This window comes from Equus przewalskii, chromosome 15 (assembly GCF_037783145.1).
Source record: "Equus przewalskii isolate Varuska chromosome 15, EquPr2, whole genome shotgun sequence".
Lineage (NCBI taxonomy): Eukaryota > Metazoa > Chordata > Mammalia > Perissodactyla > Equidae > Equus > Equus przewalskii.
The window spans coordinates 39,364,813-39,382,556 of NC_091845.1; the positions used below are offsets into that span (position 1 = coordinate 39,364,813).

The 17,744-nt window shown below is 38.1% G+C and overlaps 1 protein-coding gene across 8 annotated transcripts in view; it reads right to left on the reverse strand.

Annotated features, from left to right (window-relative positions):
- The window catches only part of IHO1 (interactor of HORMAD1 1), a 39,067-nt gene that overhangs the window by 8,083 nt on the left and 13,240 nt on the right, over positions 1-17,744 (reverse strand). For all 8 annotated transcript variants that reach the window (XM_070575319.1, XM_070575314.1, XM_070575318.1 and 5 more), the window contains 5 exons: positions 15,958-16,028; positions 13,219-13,393; positions 11,836-11,999; positions 3,393-3,441; positions 3,096-3,183 (listed from right to left, as the gene is read on the reverse strand). In XM_070575319.1, coding sequence (XP_070431420.1) covers positions 3,096-3,183; positions 3,393-3,441; positions 11,836-11,999; positions 13,219-13,393; positions 15,958-16,013 — 532 coding nt within the window. In that variant the 5' untranslated portion in view covers positions 16,014-16,028. The remainder of the gene's footprint in view (positions 1-3,095; positions 3,184-3,392; positions 3,442-11,835; positions 12,000-13,218; positions 13,394-15,957; positions 16,029-17,744) is intronic.

The following is a 17,744-nucleotide window of genomic DNA, read 5'->3' on the forward strand; positions in this document are numbered from 1 at the left end:
ACTTCCTGAATTTAACATTACAAGTAGTTTCTGGAATTTTGCATTAATATATGTACATATCCATGTATAGATGATAGATCTTATATATGTGTGTGGGGGGGGCGTGTGTGTGTCTGTGTGTTCTCTAGAAGGGGACTCATTTCATTTCTGCTTTGGCTATAAACATCAGATATTTTTAGCTTTTTTGTAAAAAAGCCACTTAAAATCCATTTCCATATTCTAGACAATATCTCTGTTTTCTTGTGAAGACGATTTTTTTATTCATTTCTATTTTAGCGATTTGACAGAGCTCCATTGAGATGAGATCAAATTCTGATGCTTTTCCACTGATGGCCAGTGATTTTCCTTTTATTCTGTAGTTTTGCTCTCCTTGCCGTGCTGATGAGAGCCTGAGGAAAGGTCTAGGAGCCTCCACGTACAAGAGGAGATCCCTCAGTCCCCCTTTTTCTTTGGGACATCCTTCCCAATTTTCACTGACTAGTCACACTCCTCCACAAGACGTATCCTGAAGCAAACTATGTGCACATGAGCAGCACCTTGCTGTTTTCATTTAACAATGAAGAGATATTTTCATTTCAACAAGATGGACCTCCTTCTTAACTCTATGTGCTTGGAAAGGCATTTCTCACTCTAAAATTATAAAAATGTTGTCCATGTTTTCCTATAGTTCTTTTTATGATTTAATCACCATACTCAATATATTGATTCATATGGAATTTATTTTGATGCATATTTTCCAAAAGAGACATTTTCTGATTTGTGTGTGTGTGTGTGAGGAAGACAGTCCCTGAGCTAACATCTGTGGCAATCTTCCTATATTTTGTATGTGGAACACTGCCACAGTATGGCTTGATGAGTAGTGTGTAGTCCACACCCAGGATCCGAACCCGTGAACCCCGGGCTGCTGAAGCAGAAAGCACAAACTTAACTACTATGCCACCGGGCTGGCCCCTACATTTTCTGATTTTAATAGCAGCCTCTCCTTTTTATTTTCTTAATGATCACATTTTTCAATAGAACCGATACCTATTAGGTGAAAGTACTGCTCTCTACCAATTAGCCCACCTAAACCCAAGTTACAGTAGGATGTGGATGGCCTTGGTAATTTATTCTATTAGTCTGGTCACTGGTGTCCTCAGCTGAAAAACAAGAGTTAGATTAGATGACTTTGAGTGATCTTTCTGTTTGTACAGGGAGACTGCAACTGGAGAAAGATTTCATGACCTCATTCTCTGAAGGCACTAATTACATAACACAAGAGAGCACTTTCATACAGTATCTTCCCCTTCTCCTTACAAGCATAGTGAGTGCCTGCTGAAAGCCTGCAGAATGCACTGACTGGCAAGTTCAGTACTGTAGGATAGCTGGACTGGGCCTGGCCATATGATAGAGGATTTGTCTAGTTCCTCTTTCAGTGACTAACTTCCTGCTGCTCATCACTACCTACCATGAAAGGGAATGATTCTGGAAAGGCAACTTGTGCTCACTTTCAAGAATGACCTGATTTTCTTTTTCTTTTTTTTTTTAAAAGATTGGCACCTGAGCTAACAACTGTTGCCAAGCTGCTGCTTTTTTTTTTCTCTGCTTTTTCTCCCCAAATCCCCCCAGTACATAGTTGTATATTGTAGTTGTGGGTCCTTCTAGTTGTGGCATGTGGGACGCTGCCTCAGCATGGCCTAACGAGTGGTGCCATGTCCGCACCCAGGATCCGAACCAGCAAAATCCTGGGCCACCGAAGCAGGGCGTGGGAACTTAACCACCTGGCCACGGGGCCAGCCCGTGACCTGGTGTTCTAATTGATATGATGCCACAGTGTTTGTTACTGTTTGCCCTGTCAATGTGGCTCCCTCTCCTGAGTCTTACCCTCTGAAAATTAAGGAACCATCAGGGGTGAAGGATCAGGATCCCTATACCTACCATAAAACAGACTTAGTTCTAGTCCTCTCCAGGCCTCAATCTTGTGTTGGGGCCTTGGGCACTTCCATTCCCTACTCTGGGCCTTAAATGTCACACCTTTGCTGCAATCCTCCTTTTTGTACTTCACCTAGTTTTAAATGTAGGAAGGAAAAAGAGCGCTTTCCTTGGGCACTTATAAATGAGTTATTCTATCATGTTGTGCAAAGGAAGCATCCCTGATTTGCTTCTGCTCTTTGTCTTTCTACTTGTTTTGAGGGTAACAGTCCTAGGCTTCCAGAACCGGTTTCCAAACAGATGAACAGTTGTCCTCTGTGTGGGATACCCAGGTTGGAAGCCAGCAGACAGTACAGTGCTTCTTTGCAGACAGGTGGGGATTAATTTCTAAGCCACACAGAGACATGAACTTTTGTAAATCATGAGCAATCCATCCTATGACATTTGAATAAGTTTACTTCAATTTGTTTAAAATAAAAAATAAACACACAGACAAATGCAAACAAGTAAAGATGCAGTCAACTTCTTGCTGTTTAGCTGAGAAGCTGTTGGCTCTAGAAGGATGTCCACCTAAGGAGATCTTTGTATTGGCTCTCTTCTGTTTAGTAAGAGCCAGAACCATGGTTTCATCTAAATGTAAATCACTAATCGGCAGAGGAGGGGACTTTACAAACCACAAACTGTAATTGAAATGAGAAAGATGCTATGAATCACTACAAAACAGCTCTCATTGAAACCAAGGCAGCAAGAATAGTAGGTGACTAGAGTATTTCTAACTCCTAAGGGAGTAGTGTCTTTATTTTTAAGTCCTAAGGGAGCAGTGTGTTTATAGACAGTACAGCCAGCAATTCATCTGGGACTCAAGGATGCTACTGATTCACTTCAGGCAGTGAGATGAGAAATCTGGCAGAGCTACCTGCCCTGAAGCAGTGGGGTTACTGGGTGGAGGATTAGCGCTTCACAAAAGGCATCCAGGGACCGGGGGCATTCCCACACAGAAGTGGATCCCACCACCCAGTTCAGCATGCTCCATATCTCTTCAAGGCTAGCCTTATGTACCCATCTTCTCATCTGAAATGCTGTATGGAACCTCACCACTGGCAGAAACCTGACTAGGGTCAGAAAGTTCACGTTCACTGCTCGCCAGTGCCCTCTGCTGATAACCTCAAACACAAGACACTCACATGTCTTGGCCACAGTCTCCAAAGAATCCAAAATGGACTGGCTTCTTGAACTGAGATGTTCCTCAGACTTTTCCACAGATGTCTGCAACTAAGAAACCCAAAATTAAGAAAGAATGCACGGACTGCTGCCTTATTTTACTAACTTGGAGAACTGTCATTTAATAATAAAAAGAGTAGTTAAAATATTGCTATACCACATGAACTAAAGTCAATACAATGTAATTATTAAACTTCTTAATATGTTGTTCTTAAAATCTAGCACAATGTTCTAACTCCTTGATATGTAGCTATACTTACCCTGTAAATGCTTTCTCTGGTATGGGAAATGAAGTTGTACAGAGCTTCACTAGAATAGGAGAGAAAAAAGAAAATAAATCTTTGTGAAATATTGAAAGAATATGTAATAGAATTGATTCCATGAACATGGCACACCTCCACCTAGTGTAGCATCAAAACAGTCCTTGATCAGAGTTGGAGACTTAACTCTGAGAAACGTTCACTAAGGTTGGGGGAAAAAAAGAACATAGACTTTTCATGACTATTTCCAAGGCAAACCACTTTTTTCTTTAAGTTCATTCTCTCTATATTTTAAATGAGGTTAAATTTTAGCAACTCAGTGGTTGCTATAGTAGAACAGACCAGCTTTCATTTTATGGCAACATTGGCTTCAGAAGATAGTGACTTCCTTCTGGTAGTGCAAAATTCCTGGACACATCTTAGTCTAATGACTATTATTTTGATTATAAGAATGAGGCAGTATAGAGACAATTCTGGGAGCAATATTAATTTCTAATGAAAAATAAACTATCGGGGCTGGCTCAGTGGCCAAGTGGTTAGGTTTGTGCGCATCGCTTCAGCGGCCCAGGGGTTCACAGATTTGGATCCTGGGGGCAGACATGGCACCACTCATCAGGCCATGCTGAGGCGGCATCCCACATGCCACAACTAGAAGGACCCACAACTAAAAATATACAACAATGTACAGGGGTGCTTTGGGGAGAAAAAGGAAAAATAAAATCTTTAAAAAAAAAAAAAGAAAAAGAAACTATCATAATTGTTCCTCAAATAAATATCTCACTTTTGAAAAGATTCAGACATGGATTGTCATTAAAAATTTTTACAGGGGCCGGCCTGGTGGCGCAGCGGTTAAGTGAGCACGTTCCACTTCGGCAGCCTGGGGTTCGCTGGTTCAGATCCCAGGTTGCAGACATGGCACCGCTTGGCAAGCCATGCTGTGGTAGGCATCCCACATATAAAGTGGAGGAAGATGGGCACAGATGTTAGCTCTGGGCCAGTCTTCCTCAGCAAAAAGAGGAGGATTGGCAGCAGATGTTAGCCCAGGGCTAATCTTCCTCAAAAAAAAAATTTTACAGATTTTCTTTCTTTAATCTATACAGTACAAATGCAAATATCAATTTTTGAACTTCAATAGGACAACTCTTCACCCCAAGTCTTTCAGATGCTCCACCAGACTTACTTTAAAAGGAGAATTCAATAGAACCATTTGGGAACCTACAAACCATATGCTTTTCATGAAAGAGATTGGGACCTTTCCTGAAAACAAAAATAGCAAAAATGAAAAAAAGTTAATGAATTCAGGATGTTAAGAACAGAATGCTATTAAATTATAAAAGCAGAGAATAAGAAAGGGTACCTAGAAATTAAAAATAGCAGATTAAGCAATTAAGTAGAATGGTTAGAAGATACAGTTAAGTGGGGGCGACTCCGTGGCCGAGTGGTTAAGTTCGCACACTCTGCTTCGGTGGCCCAGGGTTTCCCTGGTTCAGATCCTGGGCGTGGACATGGCACTGCTCATCAGGCCACGCTGAGGCAGTGTCCCACGTGCCACAACTAGAAGGACCCACAACTAAAATATAAACTCTGTACTGGGGGGATTTGGGGAGAAAAAGCAAAAAACCCAAAAGATTGGCAACAGTTGTTAGTTCAGATGCCAAACTTTAAAAAAAAAAAAAAAAAAACAGAAGATACAGTTAAGGAAATATGATAAAAAATAGAACAAAAGATAATAGATGGAAAATAGATAAATAGTAAAAAAAAAAAGTATATATATAGAGGATCAATGCAGGAGATCCAACACATACTCAAAACTGGAGATCCAGAAAGGAGGAAGAGTGAAAATAGAGAAGAGATTTTTAAAGATACAAGAAAAGAAAAATTCCCAGAACTGAAAGACATAAATTTATAGGTTAAAAGCAAATAGCCAACGCCCAGGAATTAATGACATGCCACATCAACACACACTACAGTAAAATTTCTAAACTCTATAGATAATGAGAAGATCCTAAAAACTTCCACAAAGAAAAAAGCAAGTGAAATACACAGGATCAGGAATCAGAATGACACCAGACCTCTTAAATGCAACATAGAAAGCAATAAGGCAATGGCACAATGCTTTAGAAATTTTGAGGAAAAAATAATTTCCAATCTAGAATTCTACATCCAGCCTAATTTGCAATCAAGTGTAAGGAGAAAATAAAGAGTTTCAGGGGCAGGTCCGGTGGCACAGTCATAACGTTGGAGCACTCAGCTTTGGTGGCCCAGAGTTCCCTGGTTCGCATCCCGGGTGCTGACATATGCATCGCTTATCAAACCATGCTGTGGCAGGCGTCCCACGTATAAAGTAGAGGCAGATGGGCATGGATGTTAGCTCAGGGCCAATCTTCCTCAGCAAAAAGAGGATTGGTGGTGGATGTTATCTCAGGGCTAATTTTCCTCAAAAAAACCCAAAACAAACCAACCAACAAAAGAATTTCAGATACACAAAGTTTGAAAAAATTGTTTAGATGCCATGCATCTATTGTTTGGAAGTTTCTGGAATATATGCTCCACCAAATCCAAGGAGTAAACCAAGAAAGAAGAGGACACAGGATCTAAGTAACAGAGGATCCAACACAGGAGAGAGGAGGTAGGAAAGCCCAGGACAACAGTAAAGGGAGGATTCAGGATGACAGCTGTACCAAGTTCAGATTGGAATTAGGAAGGATGCCTCTGAGAAGAAAATGACACTGAAAGAATTTCTGATGTGTTTCAACCTGTAACAAGGAACTTTTTCAGTTTTCTGCAGGATTTGGGAATGGACTGTGATTCCTACATAGAAAACTAAGCAAAAAAGAAAACAAAGCAATTTTTAACCTTAGGAAAATGTAATTAGTATACACAATTTTTCTAGGCTATTTATAATGGTTACAAAGTAACAAGGATGTAAAGATTGAAAGCTGATTTAACTAAAAATGTTCACAAAGCTATATTGGGATGATGGAAGATGAGAAGTTTATGATGTTTGGCTTAGGGAGGAGGTAGAGAAGTAAATTCTTACTATAGGGTAGAAAGTCATTCTCTGAAAAAATTAAGAAACGACAATATAAGCCATTTAACATATGCCATAAGGTAGATGGAAGTAAGTGCCAGTATAGCTAAAAGGGTTGCAAGTTAGCTGCAAAAAGGAAAAAGGAATCAAGACAGGCCTGCTGTTTTTCACTGTAATCCTAATTGTATTTTTAAAACACTATGTACACGTAACAACTTGATTGAAAAAAATACATGAAATTTAAAAAGACAATTTTAAAGATGTCTAAAGTCTAATAATACTACCAAAGTACTGCTCACAAAAGCCTCTACTACATTACACACCACCAGTTAGGAATGATTCTTTATTCTCATAACCTCATTCCCTTATTAGCATATTTGGGCACCAATATTCTCAACATTAAATTATATTATACAAATTGAATACCTTTTGTATATAATGTTATATTAAACTTGTTATATATAACTGATAGCTCCCGTTATGTTAACTATTTATTAATCCTCAATTCCACCTTGTCTGAATTGAAACGTCAAATTCTGACTTACCCAAAAGCCTTAAAAGATGTTTAATAGACAGAGTAAAAACATTAAACGCTTGATAATTGAAACTTTTATAAAAAGCTACCATACATTTGGATGCCATTTTTATTATTCCTTACCAAAATAAAACAAAATAAGATGCTTAAAAATAGGGACTTCTCGAGGCAGCCCAGTAGTGCAGTGGTTAAGTGCACATGTTCCACTTGGGTGGCCCAGGGTTCGCCGGTATGGATTCCGGGTATGGACCTACGCACAGCTTGTCAAGCCATGCTGTGGTAGGCGTTCCACATAAAATACAGGAAGATGGGCATGGATGTTAGCTCAGGGCCAGTCTTCCTCAGCAAAAAGAGGAGGATTGGTGGCAGATGTTAGCTCAGGGCTAATCTTCCTCAAAAGAAAAAAAAGGGATTTCTCATCCACCCAGACATTATGTACAAGTCCACAGAGTCAATTATGCCCTAATCTCTTCTCTAGAAAAAGTCAGTTGGGAAATTCTGTTCATCTGTATTAAAAAATATATATATATTTTTAAGAAAAGAATTTCTGGGGCTGGCCCCGTGGCCGAGTGATTAAGTTCTCGCGCTCCGCTGCAGGCGGCCCAGTGTTTCATTGGTTCGAATCCTGGGCGAGGACATGGCACTGCTCATCAAACCACGCTGAGGCAGCGTCCCACATGCCACAACTAGAAGGACCCACAACGAAGAATATACAACTATGTACTGGGGGGCTTTGGGGAGAAAAAGGAAAAAAATAAAATCTTAAAAAAAAAAGAAAAAGAAAAGAAGTTCTGTATTGCCCTGTGTTGATGAATTATTTTGCTTTGAAAATCCATTTATTTATTCAACAGCTATTTATTGAGCCCACTTTTGTGACAAGTCCTTGATTACAAGCTTTGGCAATATGGAGTGAAAAAAATTCAAATCCCTACCAGTAGGAAGCTTACATTCTAGCTGGCGTGGGGTCTTTTAAATTTAAAAAAATTATTTTCTTTATCCATTCATCCGCTGATGGACATTTAGTTTACTTCCATGTCTTGGCTATTGTAAACAATGCTGCAGTAAACAATGAGAGTGCAGATATCTCTTCGAGATCCAGATTTCAATTCCTTTGGATATGTATTTAGAAGTGGGATTCTTGGATCATATGGTACTTCTATTTTTAATTTTTTGTGGAACCTCCATACTACTTTCCATAGTGGCTGCACCGATTTACATCCCCGCAAAACAGTGCCCAAGTTCCCTTTTCTCCACATCCTTGCTAACACTTGTTATCCTGACAGGTATGAAGTGATATCTCATTGTAGCTTTGATTTGCACTTTCCTGATGATTAGTAATGTTGAGTACTTTTCATAAAGCTGTTGGCCATTTGTATGTCTTCTTTGGAGAAATGTCTATTCAGTTCCCTTGCCCATCTTTTAATCAGGCTATTTGGTTTTTTTGCTATTGAGCTGTAGGAGATCCTTTTATATTTTAGATATTAACCCTTTATCAGATATAGGGTTTGTAAGTGTTTTCTTCTATTCCATAGGTTGCCTTTTCATTTTGTTGATTGTTTCCTTTGCTGTGCAGAAACTTTTTACTTTGATGTAATCCCACTTGTCTATTTTTGCTTTTATTGTCTGTGCTTTTGGTGTCATATCCAAGAAATCATTGCCAAGGCCCATGTCAAGAAGCTTTTTCCCATGCTTTCTTCTAGGAGTTCTATGGTTTCAAATCTTACGTTTAAGTCTTTAATCCACTTTGAGTTGATTTTTGTGTATGGTATAAGATAAGGATCCTTTTTCATTTTTTCTTTGCATATGGATTCAGTTTTCCCAACACCATTTGTTGAAAAGATTATTCTTTCCCCATTGTGTATTCTTGGCACTCTCTTGTACTGTATTAAATATTTAAAACATAATCTCCAGAAAGATGCATATAATAGAGTACAATGCAACCATTAGAAACGATTTTGTGCATGAAATAGAAACAAAACCATTAAATATTATTAAATTCAAAAAGCAGATTGCAATATAGTCCATAGGAAACAATCCCATTTTTATTTTTAAAAATACACAAAAATAGAGCAGTTATATAAAACAGTGTTAGCGGTAGTTCACAGAGTAAGCTGATTCAGAGGCAGACAAGAATCTGACAGACCCAAGATCTCTGCCCAAAATTCCCACTCAGTTTAGATGTGTTCCCTTGGATGGAGTCCTTCTTGACACCCCCAGTCAGAGCTGGGAGTCGTCCTCAGAGCTCCCAAGGCATTTGGATGCAATCTCTACTACAGCATTTACAACTTTGTACTTAGAGTGGAAAGTCTAGAGTCTTTATTTTAGGCTGTTCTGCATTTGATCCTCTTTTCTGTTTGAGGAGTTCCTTAGGTTAGGGATTTGGGGGAAAAGCAGAGTTTATTTCCTCCTCTAGAGGCCGAGAGTGCCAGGGGCTTGCTTTCTTAGCCTCTCCTGAACCCTAGGCTTTCCCCTCACACATGCCTTGCCAGACTGGGAGTCAAGAGAAAAAGACTGTGAGCTCTCTCTCTCTGGTGGCTGTGGCTAGAGTAGTAGGAAGATGGAGTTCCAGGGGACTGGGAAAAGTGTTCAGGACTACACTGGCTAAGGGGGTAGTAGACAGCAGAATCTGCACTGGACTAATTTTGAGATTTGGCTTGGGGAGTTGTCCATGGCAGGTAGCCCTTGGCAATTGGCAGAATTGTAGCAGAAACTTAAAGTGGCCTCATTTTCTTCCTTGGAAATCAGAATCCTAATTTTTCTTTTTCCCTGGATGTACTGCCACCCAGATAGATGATATTCCTAGATTCCCTTGCTAGGTGTGGTCATGTGAGTAAATTTTAGCCAGTGTGAAATGTAAGCAGAAGTGTTGCATGCAACTCCCAAGAAGAGTCCTAAAGAGACGGGAAGATACTGTTCTTTCTTCCTTCATTGATCAGCTGTCTGGAACTCAGATGTAACAGCTGGAACTCCAGCAGCCATCAAACACTGTGAGGACAGGGGTGTGGTCACACTTCAGGGATGGCAGACCAGAGCATCAGAAGGAGCCAGATTCTTAAGGACCATGGAGCCACCATTCCAGCCCTGGACCACACACTTCAGAATGATTTTTGCATCAAAAAAACCAAACATCTGGGGCCGGGCTGGTGGCAAAGTGATTGGGTTTGCACACTCCACTTTGGCAGCCCAAGATTCACAGGTTTTGATCACAGGCACGGACCTACACACTGCTCATCAACCCATGCTGTTGCAGTGTCCCACATACAAAATAGAGGAAGACTGGTATAGATGTTAGCTCAGGATGTTGAGCAACTTTTCATGTATTTATTTGCTATCTATATGTTTTCTTTGATGAAGTATCTATTAAAATATTTTCCCATTTTTTATTGAGTTGCTTGTTTTTTACTTTTGAGTTTTAAAAGTTCTTTATATATTCTGGATATGAGTCCTCTGTTGAAAATGTAGCTTACAAATATTTTTTCCCAGTCTGAAGCTTGTGTTTTCATTCTCGTATCAGTGTCTGTTGCAGAGCAAACATCTTCCTCTGTGTTACTAGGAAGCTGGTCGTTAAGTAGGAGAGAATGAAGTATAGATGGAGAGAGAAGCACAAGAAAGAGATAGTTTCTGATTTCTTTTCATTCTCTGTCCTTCCCAGATTGGTTAAGAGAGTTAATATATCCTCCTTTTCATCAAAGCTAGTTTAGGGTGGGTTTCTATTTGCTACCAAAAGAGTCATAACAAATACAATCTGAATGATTAAGGATTCTTTTTGAGATTTCTTAACCTCACATGCTACTTCTATAAGTTTGGGAAAATACACACTTTCAAAACTATTGTGTAAATCAATGTTTTACGGGTTTGTGGCATCTCTTATGTTTAAATTCTGTACCATGCCTTATCAATTTCCTGCTTCCAAATTTACAGTAGTATTCTTTCTTTCCCTCACTTTAAAATTTCTCACTCCTTCTCATCACATTTCTGACAAGCACTTATTGACAGAAAACAGGAATCTAAAGTCTTGTGTTTCATTTTTGCCAGAATTTATAAAATTATGATTTCCTGACTATCATATAAGTCAATATCTTAAGTTTGAGTTTTTTTTAACTGGAGATAGAGTCTTCATAGTCCTCACAATTTGTTCTCTCTATATAAATACAACATATTTCTTGCCATATTGTAAACAATTAACAGAAACTCATTTCACTACCAAAAAGAGAAGGAAATGAAATAGAAAAAGGGAAGGAAGGAAGGGAGAAAGGAAGAAAAGGGACTTAATGTTTCAAAAAAAATTTTTTTTAGCTGCAGAAATGTTGATCAAACAAAATACAATCCAAACTCCCAGAGAACAAAAAAATTAAGACTGATCTAAAGCACAAGAGGATGAGGGCAATCTGTTCATCTGTAGTACCCTACCATAGCTATGCTGATCAAGCCATGCTGTGGCAGCATCCCACATACAAAACAGAAGGAGCTTAGTACAGATGTTAGCTCAGCGTCAATCTTCCTCACACACAAAAAAAGGAGAGAATTCATGTGCTATATTCCTGATCCTAAAACAAATAATGTTACCTAATTTCCTAATTCTGATGATCTGAAAAGAAAACAAATTAAATTAAAGGGCAGAATTTTAGGCAGAATAAACATAACACTACTTGAATATTGCATTTCTCTAAGTCCTTCAGCTTACTTTTCAGAGGAGCCAAAACTGTGGCAGCCATATTCAAATCTGCCACAAGTCACATTGACAAGAAAGCAAATAAAGAGTACTTATTAGATGAGCTGTAAAGTCAAATGCTAAAATTGAATTGACTATTGACATTCCATTTTCTGTTTCCCTCAGAAAAGATGAGCTGTCTCATCCTCTCGAAAGGTTTGCATACCTGTCACATCTGTCTTTTGCCCTTTTCTTTTTCTCCTCAAACTGTTCCAAGAGGCCTTTCGATTTTCCAACTGACAAAGGAAGAGGAAATAAGCCTCCATCTTTTTTATCTCCTCCAAATAGTTGAGGTTTTGTCTGGTACTTTGTGAAAACACTAGGTTCACTCTGTCAAGTGAAAAAAAATTACAGCATTTCATACATAAAAATATTTATAGCATTCACTATTTTCTATACAATGCAGAGTCACATTTAAGTGCAAATTATACTAAAAAACAACATAGCATGTAGTATTTCCTTTTTATTTCATATACACCAGAAAGCTATACTAAATAAAGCAATTCTTTTTATTAATATAGTTTCTGCCTTACCAGCACAGGGATATTTAAAATGTCAGCTAAAATGGTTTAAAATCAATTGCATAAATTGAGAGGCAACAAAACAGAGAATTATTTATGTTATCTCTGAGATGATGTGTTAAAGTTTTCATATTAACAAGTTTAACTCAAATTGCTGTTGCTCAGCTGCTGGTAAACTAGAAGTGTTCATAAGTTTGACATGAACTGGACAGTGGGCATGCTGGCACATAGTAAGCCATTTCCTGCATCCTGAGGCAAAACTTACTCTGAAACATTCAGGGAGTAAATTTAATCCTTCATATCACTGGGTACCAATTATTGTACTGAAATGCTTATCTTAGAGCACAGTCTAATAACTTAAAACACTGACCTAACCTTAATCATTAAGTCTCTATTTCATGTAAGTTTGTATATAAATTTAAATCTAGTTCCAGACCAAAATAAGTAAATATATAAAAGTATTTCTGACTCACAAAAGAAGACAGGCTGGCCTCAAAAAATCAAGAGACTCTGAGACTCTGTTCCTCATTCTGGCCCTTATTCGTTAACTTAGGCCTCAGAATACTCATCTCCTTCTTCAAGGAGATAATATAGCATAGTAAACTAAAATCCACAAAGCACTTGAAGTTTCTTAGAAAAGAAAGTCCATCTAAAATAAAATTTATATTACTTTATTTCTATTTTTCTAAAGTTCTTTTTTTCTTATGAAATTTTCAGACACAACAGTATGACTAGTCTTAGAAAATATCATGCAATATTTGGCTCTCCCTAGTAGTGGTCAATGTACTGGCACTATTCTATATAGCTTTAGTAATAGAAGAAACTGCAAATATAAATATTTTTTCCATTTCAGACTACTACATCAAATGAGTCACAAATCAGTTTAGGAGAGTACAAATCCATTTAGGAGACTAATCTGTAGAGATGTACGATTCCAAAATATAATCCAACAGAATGATTCTTCCTTAAAGCTTATCTTCATAATGACTGTGAAATGTGTGCAGAGAAATTCTGGAAATCAGACTCACCTCCAGAGAATTCTGTTGTGACTGTTTGGGACATCTCAAGTGGGCACCAAAGTCCAAGGGTGCTGACAGGGTCTCTGAACTTTCTGGACAGAACTGGGATCCAAAGAGGAACTGGGAATCACTGAGACTGGAGTGATCAGTCTGGTTACTATTCCAGTTAGATGACTTAGTATTCCTGAAATTAAGCAAGAAAATAAAAATGTATCAAGTGAACAAACATCCTGAAAAAATGAAATTATAATTTACAACTATTCATTTCAGAATATTCCGGGCAGACTGCTAGCTTGTTCTGACCTCCTGGTCCCCTGCATACTGCCACTATTACCTATAAAGAAACACAAGAAAATTTTGAATGCCAGACATTTTGATTACAACAACCTGGAAACAATCAGATGGAAATTCAAACATTAAGGACCAACACCATTATTCCTTGTACAACAGCACTGTGGGCTATACCACCGTTTTGGAGATGAAAGTTCATTAAATCTTTAGGGATTAAGAGAACTATCTTTTCACAAGTCAAATCTGTTCATCACCAAGAGAAGGAATAGGATAAAAAAATATATAGTATTTGCATATAACTGATGCAGTAAACAGAAGCAATAAGTTGGATTTACATATAACCAAGTGAATAAGTCTCAAAAATGTAATTTTGAGTGCAGGAAAAAAGTAAAAATTGAATGAGCTCTATCACACATCATTTATGTAAACTTTTAAACCTATATCATACACACCAAACAAGTATGTAACAGTGTATAGAAGGTGAATTGGAAGAACACACTTTAACTCTCCTAGAGTGTGCCTATAAGGAAGGAAGGGAGCAAGATTGGAGGGAGAGAAGGAGCCATAATACAACAAACACAAGATAGACCTAGTTATGGACTGAATGTCCTCCCAAAATTCATATGTTAAAGCCCTAATCTCTAATGTGATGGTATTTGGAAATGGGTCCTTCGAGAGGTAATTAGGGTTAGATGAAGTCATGAGGGTGGGGCCCTCCTGATGGGATTAGTATCCTTATACGAAGAGATACCAGAGACTTCACCCTCCTTTTCTCTTTCTCTCTCCATCATGTGAGGACACAGTGAGAAGGCAGTTGTCTGGAAACCAGAAAGGGAGCCCTCACCAGAAACCGATCACGCTGGCATATGGTTCTAGGACTTCCAATCTCCAGAACTGTGAGAAAATAAACTTCTGTTGTTTAAGCCGTCTAGGTTATGGTACTTTGTTATGGCAGCTCAAGCAGACTCATAGAACCCTCATCCAGACTAAAGAATATAATCAACTCAGATTTGGGCACAGAAGGATCCATTAAAAATTGTTTTTGAAACAAGGGAACAAGATTTTGTTCCCTTTTACAGTTTTAGTGTCTTATCTTTGTTTGCTTTTAAAACTTCCCACTTCGGACTTCAACTTGCTTCCCATGGATATCTGTGCCAGTCTTTAAGCCTCACATATGAAGAGGATAGTGTTGTTGATACTGACAGAATCACACTTGAACAGTGTACTAAGCCTACTACAGAGACAGCACATAAGTGGGCAGACAAGTAAAACACAGTCTTCAAGTTTTTACTTGAAAGAAATGTCAGTAACAATTTGTGTTACTTAATGTTGTTGTGTAACCTGAGAAAACATGCTTTTCATTAAAACACACACACACAAATCATTCTTTTTCCAAATACTAAATTTAAATTTAATTAGATAGCATATAAGCACATATTCTAAGCCAAAGGAACCATCATATATTAATATAAGACAAGAAGAAACTCTAATAGTTCAGCACAGGGAAGAACAATTATTTTGACCATTTTCTAAGATTAGCTAAGGTAATGTGCAATACGGGTTGCACAATCACTGCTCAAAATTACTAAATAGTTCTCTGTGACTCCCCTCTTAGGTCAAAGAGAATAATTAGCTGAGCTTGGAAAAAAAATAACAGCTCTGTGAGCCTACAGAAATCATGTATGATTTACGTCTTAAAGGTATGATCTGGAATTAAACAAAGATAGATTTTCCCTACTCCGTATCAACTGTAAGCATGTTTTTTCTTTTCGAGAAATAAAAAGAACAATGTTCTAAGTCTTTGCTGAATTAATAACTGCCTTCAGGAAGGTTTTAGGAAGAAAAGAAACTATTCAATGACAAAAACATACCAAAAGCAATTAGAAATCCCTTAAATATATACTACTACTGGGACACACCCACCAACTTAGCAATGGCAGGCCTACTGCGTGGCTGGTGAACACCAATGTAAGTACCTTGGTGAAGTAGTAGAGGGGGCAATATCTCAATGAGCCTTGTCAACAGATGGACAGGCTCCTAACTCCACATTGCCTACAAACTGTAATATACAACTGAACACATATCTGAACATTGTCTTGATTTTGCTCCTTGCTGTTTCAATAGCAACCACTCCAACTGAGGGGAGAGTTTCTAGATGTCGAACCATGTCTAACTCTCACAGGCCTCATAGTCCCTAGGCCCAGTGCTCACACAGAGTCATTGCTCAGTTACCATACATAGTTGAATTGACATTGCTTTTATAGTCAGAAAATAGGCAAAAGGAAAAAGACAAGTATGGAAGGGTGCAGCAGTGACAGGCAAGGTGAAGAGAAGAGGAAGAAGCTATATGGGGTAACTTTATTACTATAAACTAATAGGAAAGGAAGCTTCTCTCTATGAAATCAATATAATTATAAAATCTTCTTAAGTATCAGAATATAAAACCAGATAACTTACCCAGAGCCTGAGGGAATACTGAGCATCTCTTTGATATTCCAGACATTAAAATTCATTTCTTACTATTGTCTCTATTAAAAAGAAGAGAGGAACATCAATTCAAAGGGTTAATATACTATTTTTGTCCCCAAAATTACTTTACTGGTGACTATGATATGTAGATGAGGACATTTCAGCAGTTATAGTCCCATGCAATTGGTAAAAATTACCATTACCTAATATGCCAGAAACAGGTATTTTCTGCTGTTAAATTACATACAAATTCCCCTCTTTCTTAATACCAGGGAAAGCCCAGTCACCTTTGAAACAGTAAATTTGCCTTCCATCCTCTCTGTCTTGTTCTTTTCTTTGCCATCCTGCTAATAATCTGCTTTTAGGAAAAGACCAACAAATCCCATCTTTCATTGTCCTATACAATGAATGACTTAATCTATGACCTCTCCCAAGAAGACTAGTTCTTCCCAGACCATGGGATATTGGAATGCTAAAAGAGCTGTGGAATTCGGGCAGTAAAGAAGCTAAATGAAGAGTATTTGAGCAAGTGACTTCTGACACCTCTTATAAGCAGTTGTACCTGCTTATAATATATCCTGCTCACTGCCAACCCATCACAGTTCACACCAGTTCATTATGATGATCATATAGCCTGGATTTTATGAAACAAGTCCAATTTCTAAATTTTGTCTCCCTGATCTCACAGAACATTCATATTTATCAGATTATATAATACTATTGAGGGCATCAGAAAATGATTCCCACACATATGGTGGATATACTTGATCAAATATCAAATACTACCCCAACATAAATCTAAATAAAAGGAAACCGAAGTTCTGAACAAATACTGACATTTTAGTATACTTTTTATATAATTTAACCTTATTTAGAGAAATCTGTTATATTGAAGTTGTCTAATTTTCTGGAAAAATAGATGCATTTGAGTGTTTATACCCACTCGTTTGGCAAGAATGTTAAGTACAGACCATAGGATCAAGGGGCTAAAGGCGCTACCATTTGTACAACCCCTACTATGTGCCAGGCACAGTGCTAAACATGTTGCAGGATACAAGCTTAATGATTTTGTGAGGCAAGTCTTGTTATCCCCATTTAGAAGTTTGTGAAGACTCATATGGGCTAAATAATTAGTTCAAGCTCTCTCCAATAATTAGAGGTAAGTAGGTTCCATGCTAGATCAGTCCAGTACCAAAGTCCATGCTGTTTCAAGCACACCATGCTCTTGTTTCTCAACACTGGTTCTGTGTTAGGTACTTTCTAGAACCAAGGAGCTCTGTATCTCTCCCTTTATGAGCAACAAGGTAATGACTTGAAAGGGGATGGCTTTAGAGGAACCAGATCAAGGTTCAGATCCTGATTCTTGTATTTATAAACTGTGTGAACTTGGATACATTTGTTAACTTCCTTGAATCTCAGTTTCCTCATTAAATGAAGATAACACCTACCTTTAAGGGTAGGGTCAGGGATTCAAGATCATGAATAGTCTGTGCCTGGATATGGATACTGGCACTTACTAGATGCTTCTTAATTACTTTCTGAGAGACTATGGCTTAACCATTTTCAAACAAATCCATGGTCTCCTAGGGCTTTCCACATTCATCTACTCTCTGTTCAAAGGACTCTCATTTGTAACACATTAAGTCTCTCACATTCACCCTAGCTGAGAATAAAGTTGGTGCAGGGTTGGGGCTAAATACCACAGTTAATTACTTTGTTTCAATTCTACTGAACACAGTTTATATAATTTTTTCTTTGTAGACTATCTTCAAAGA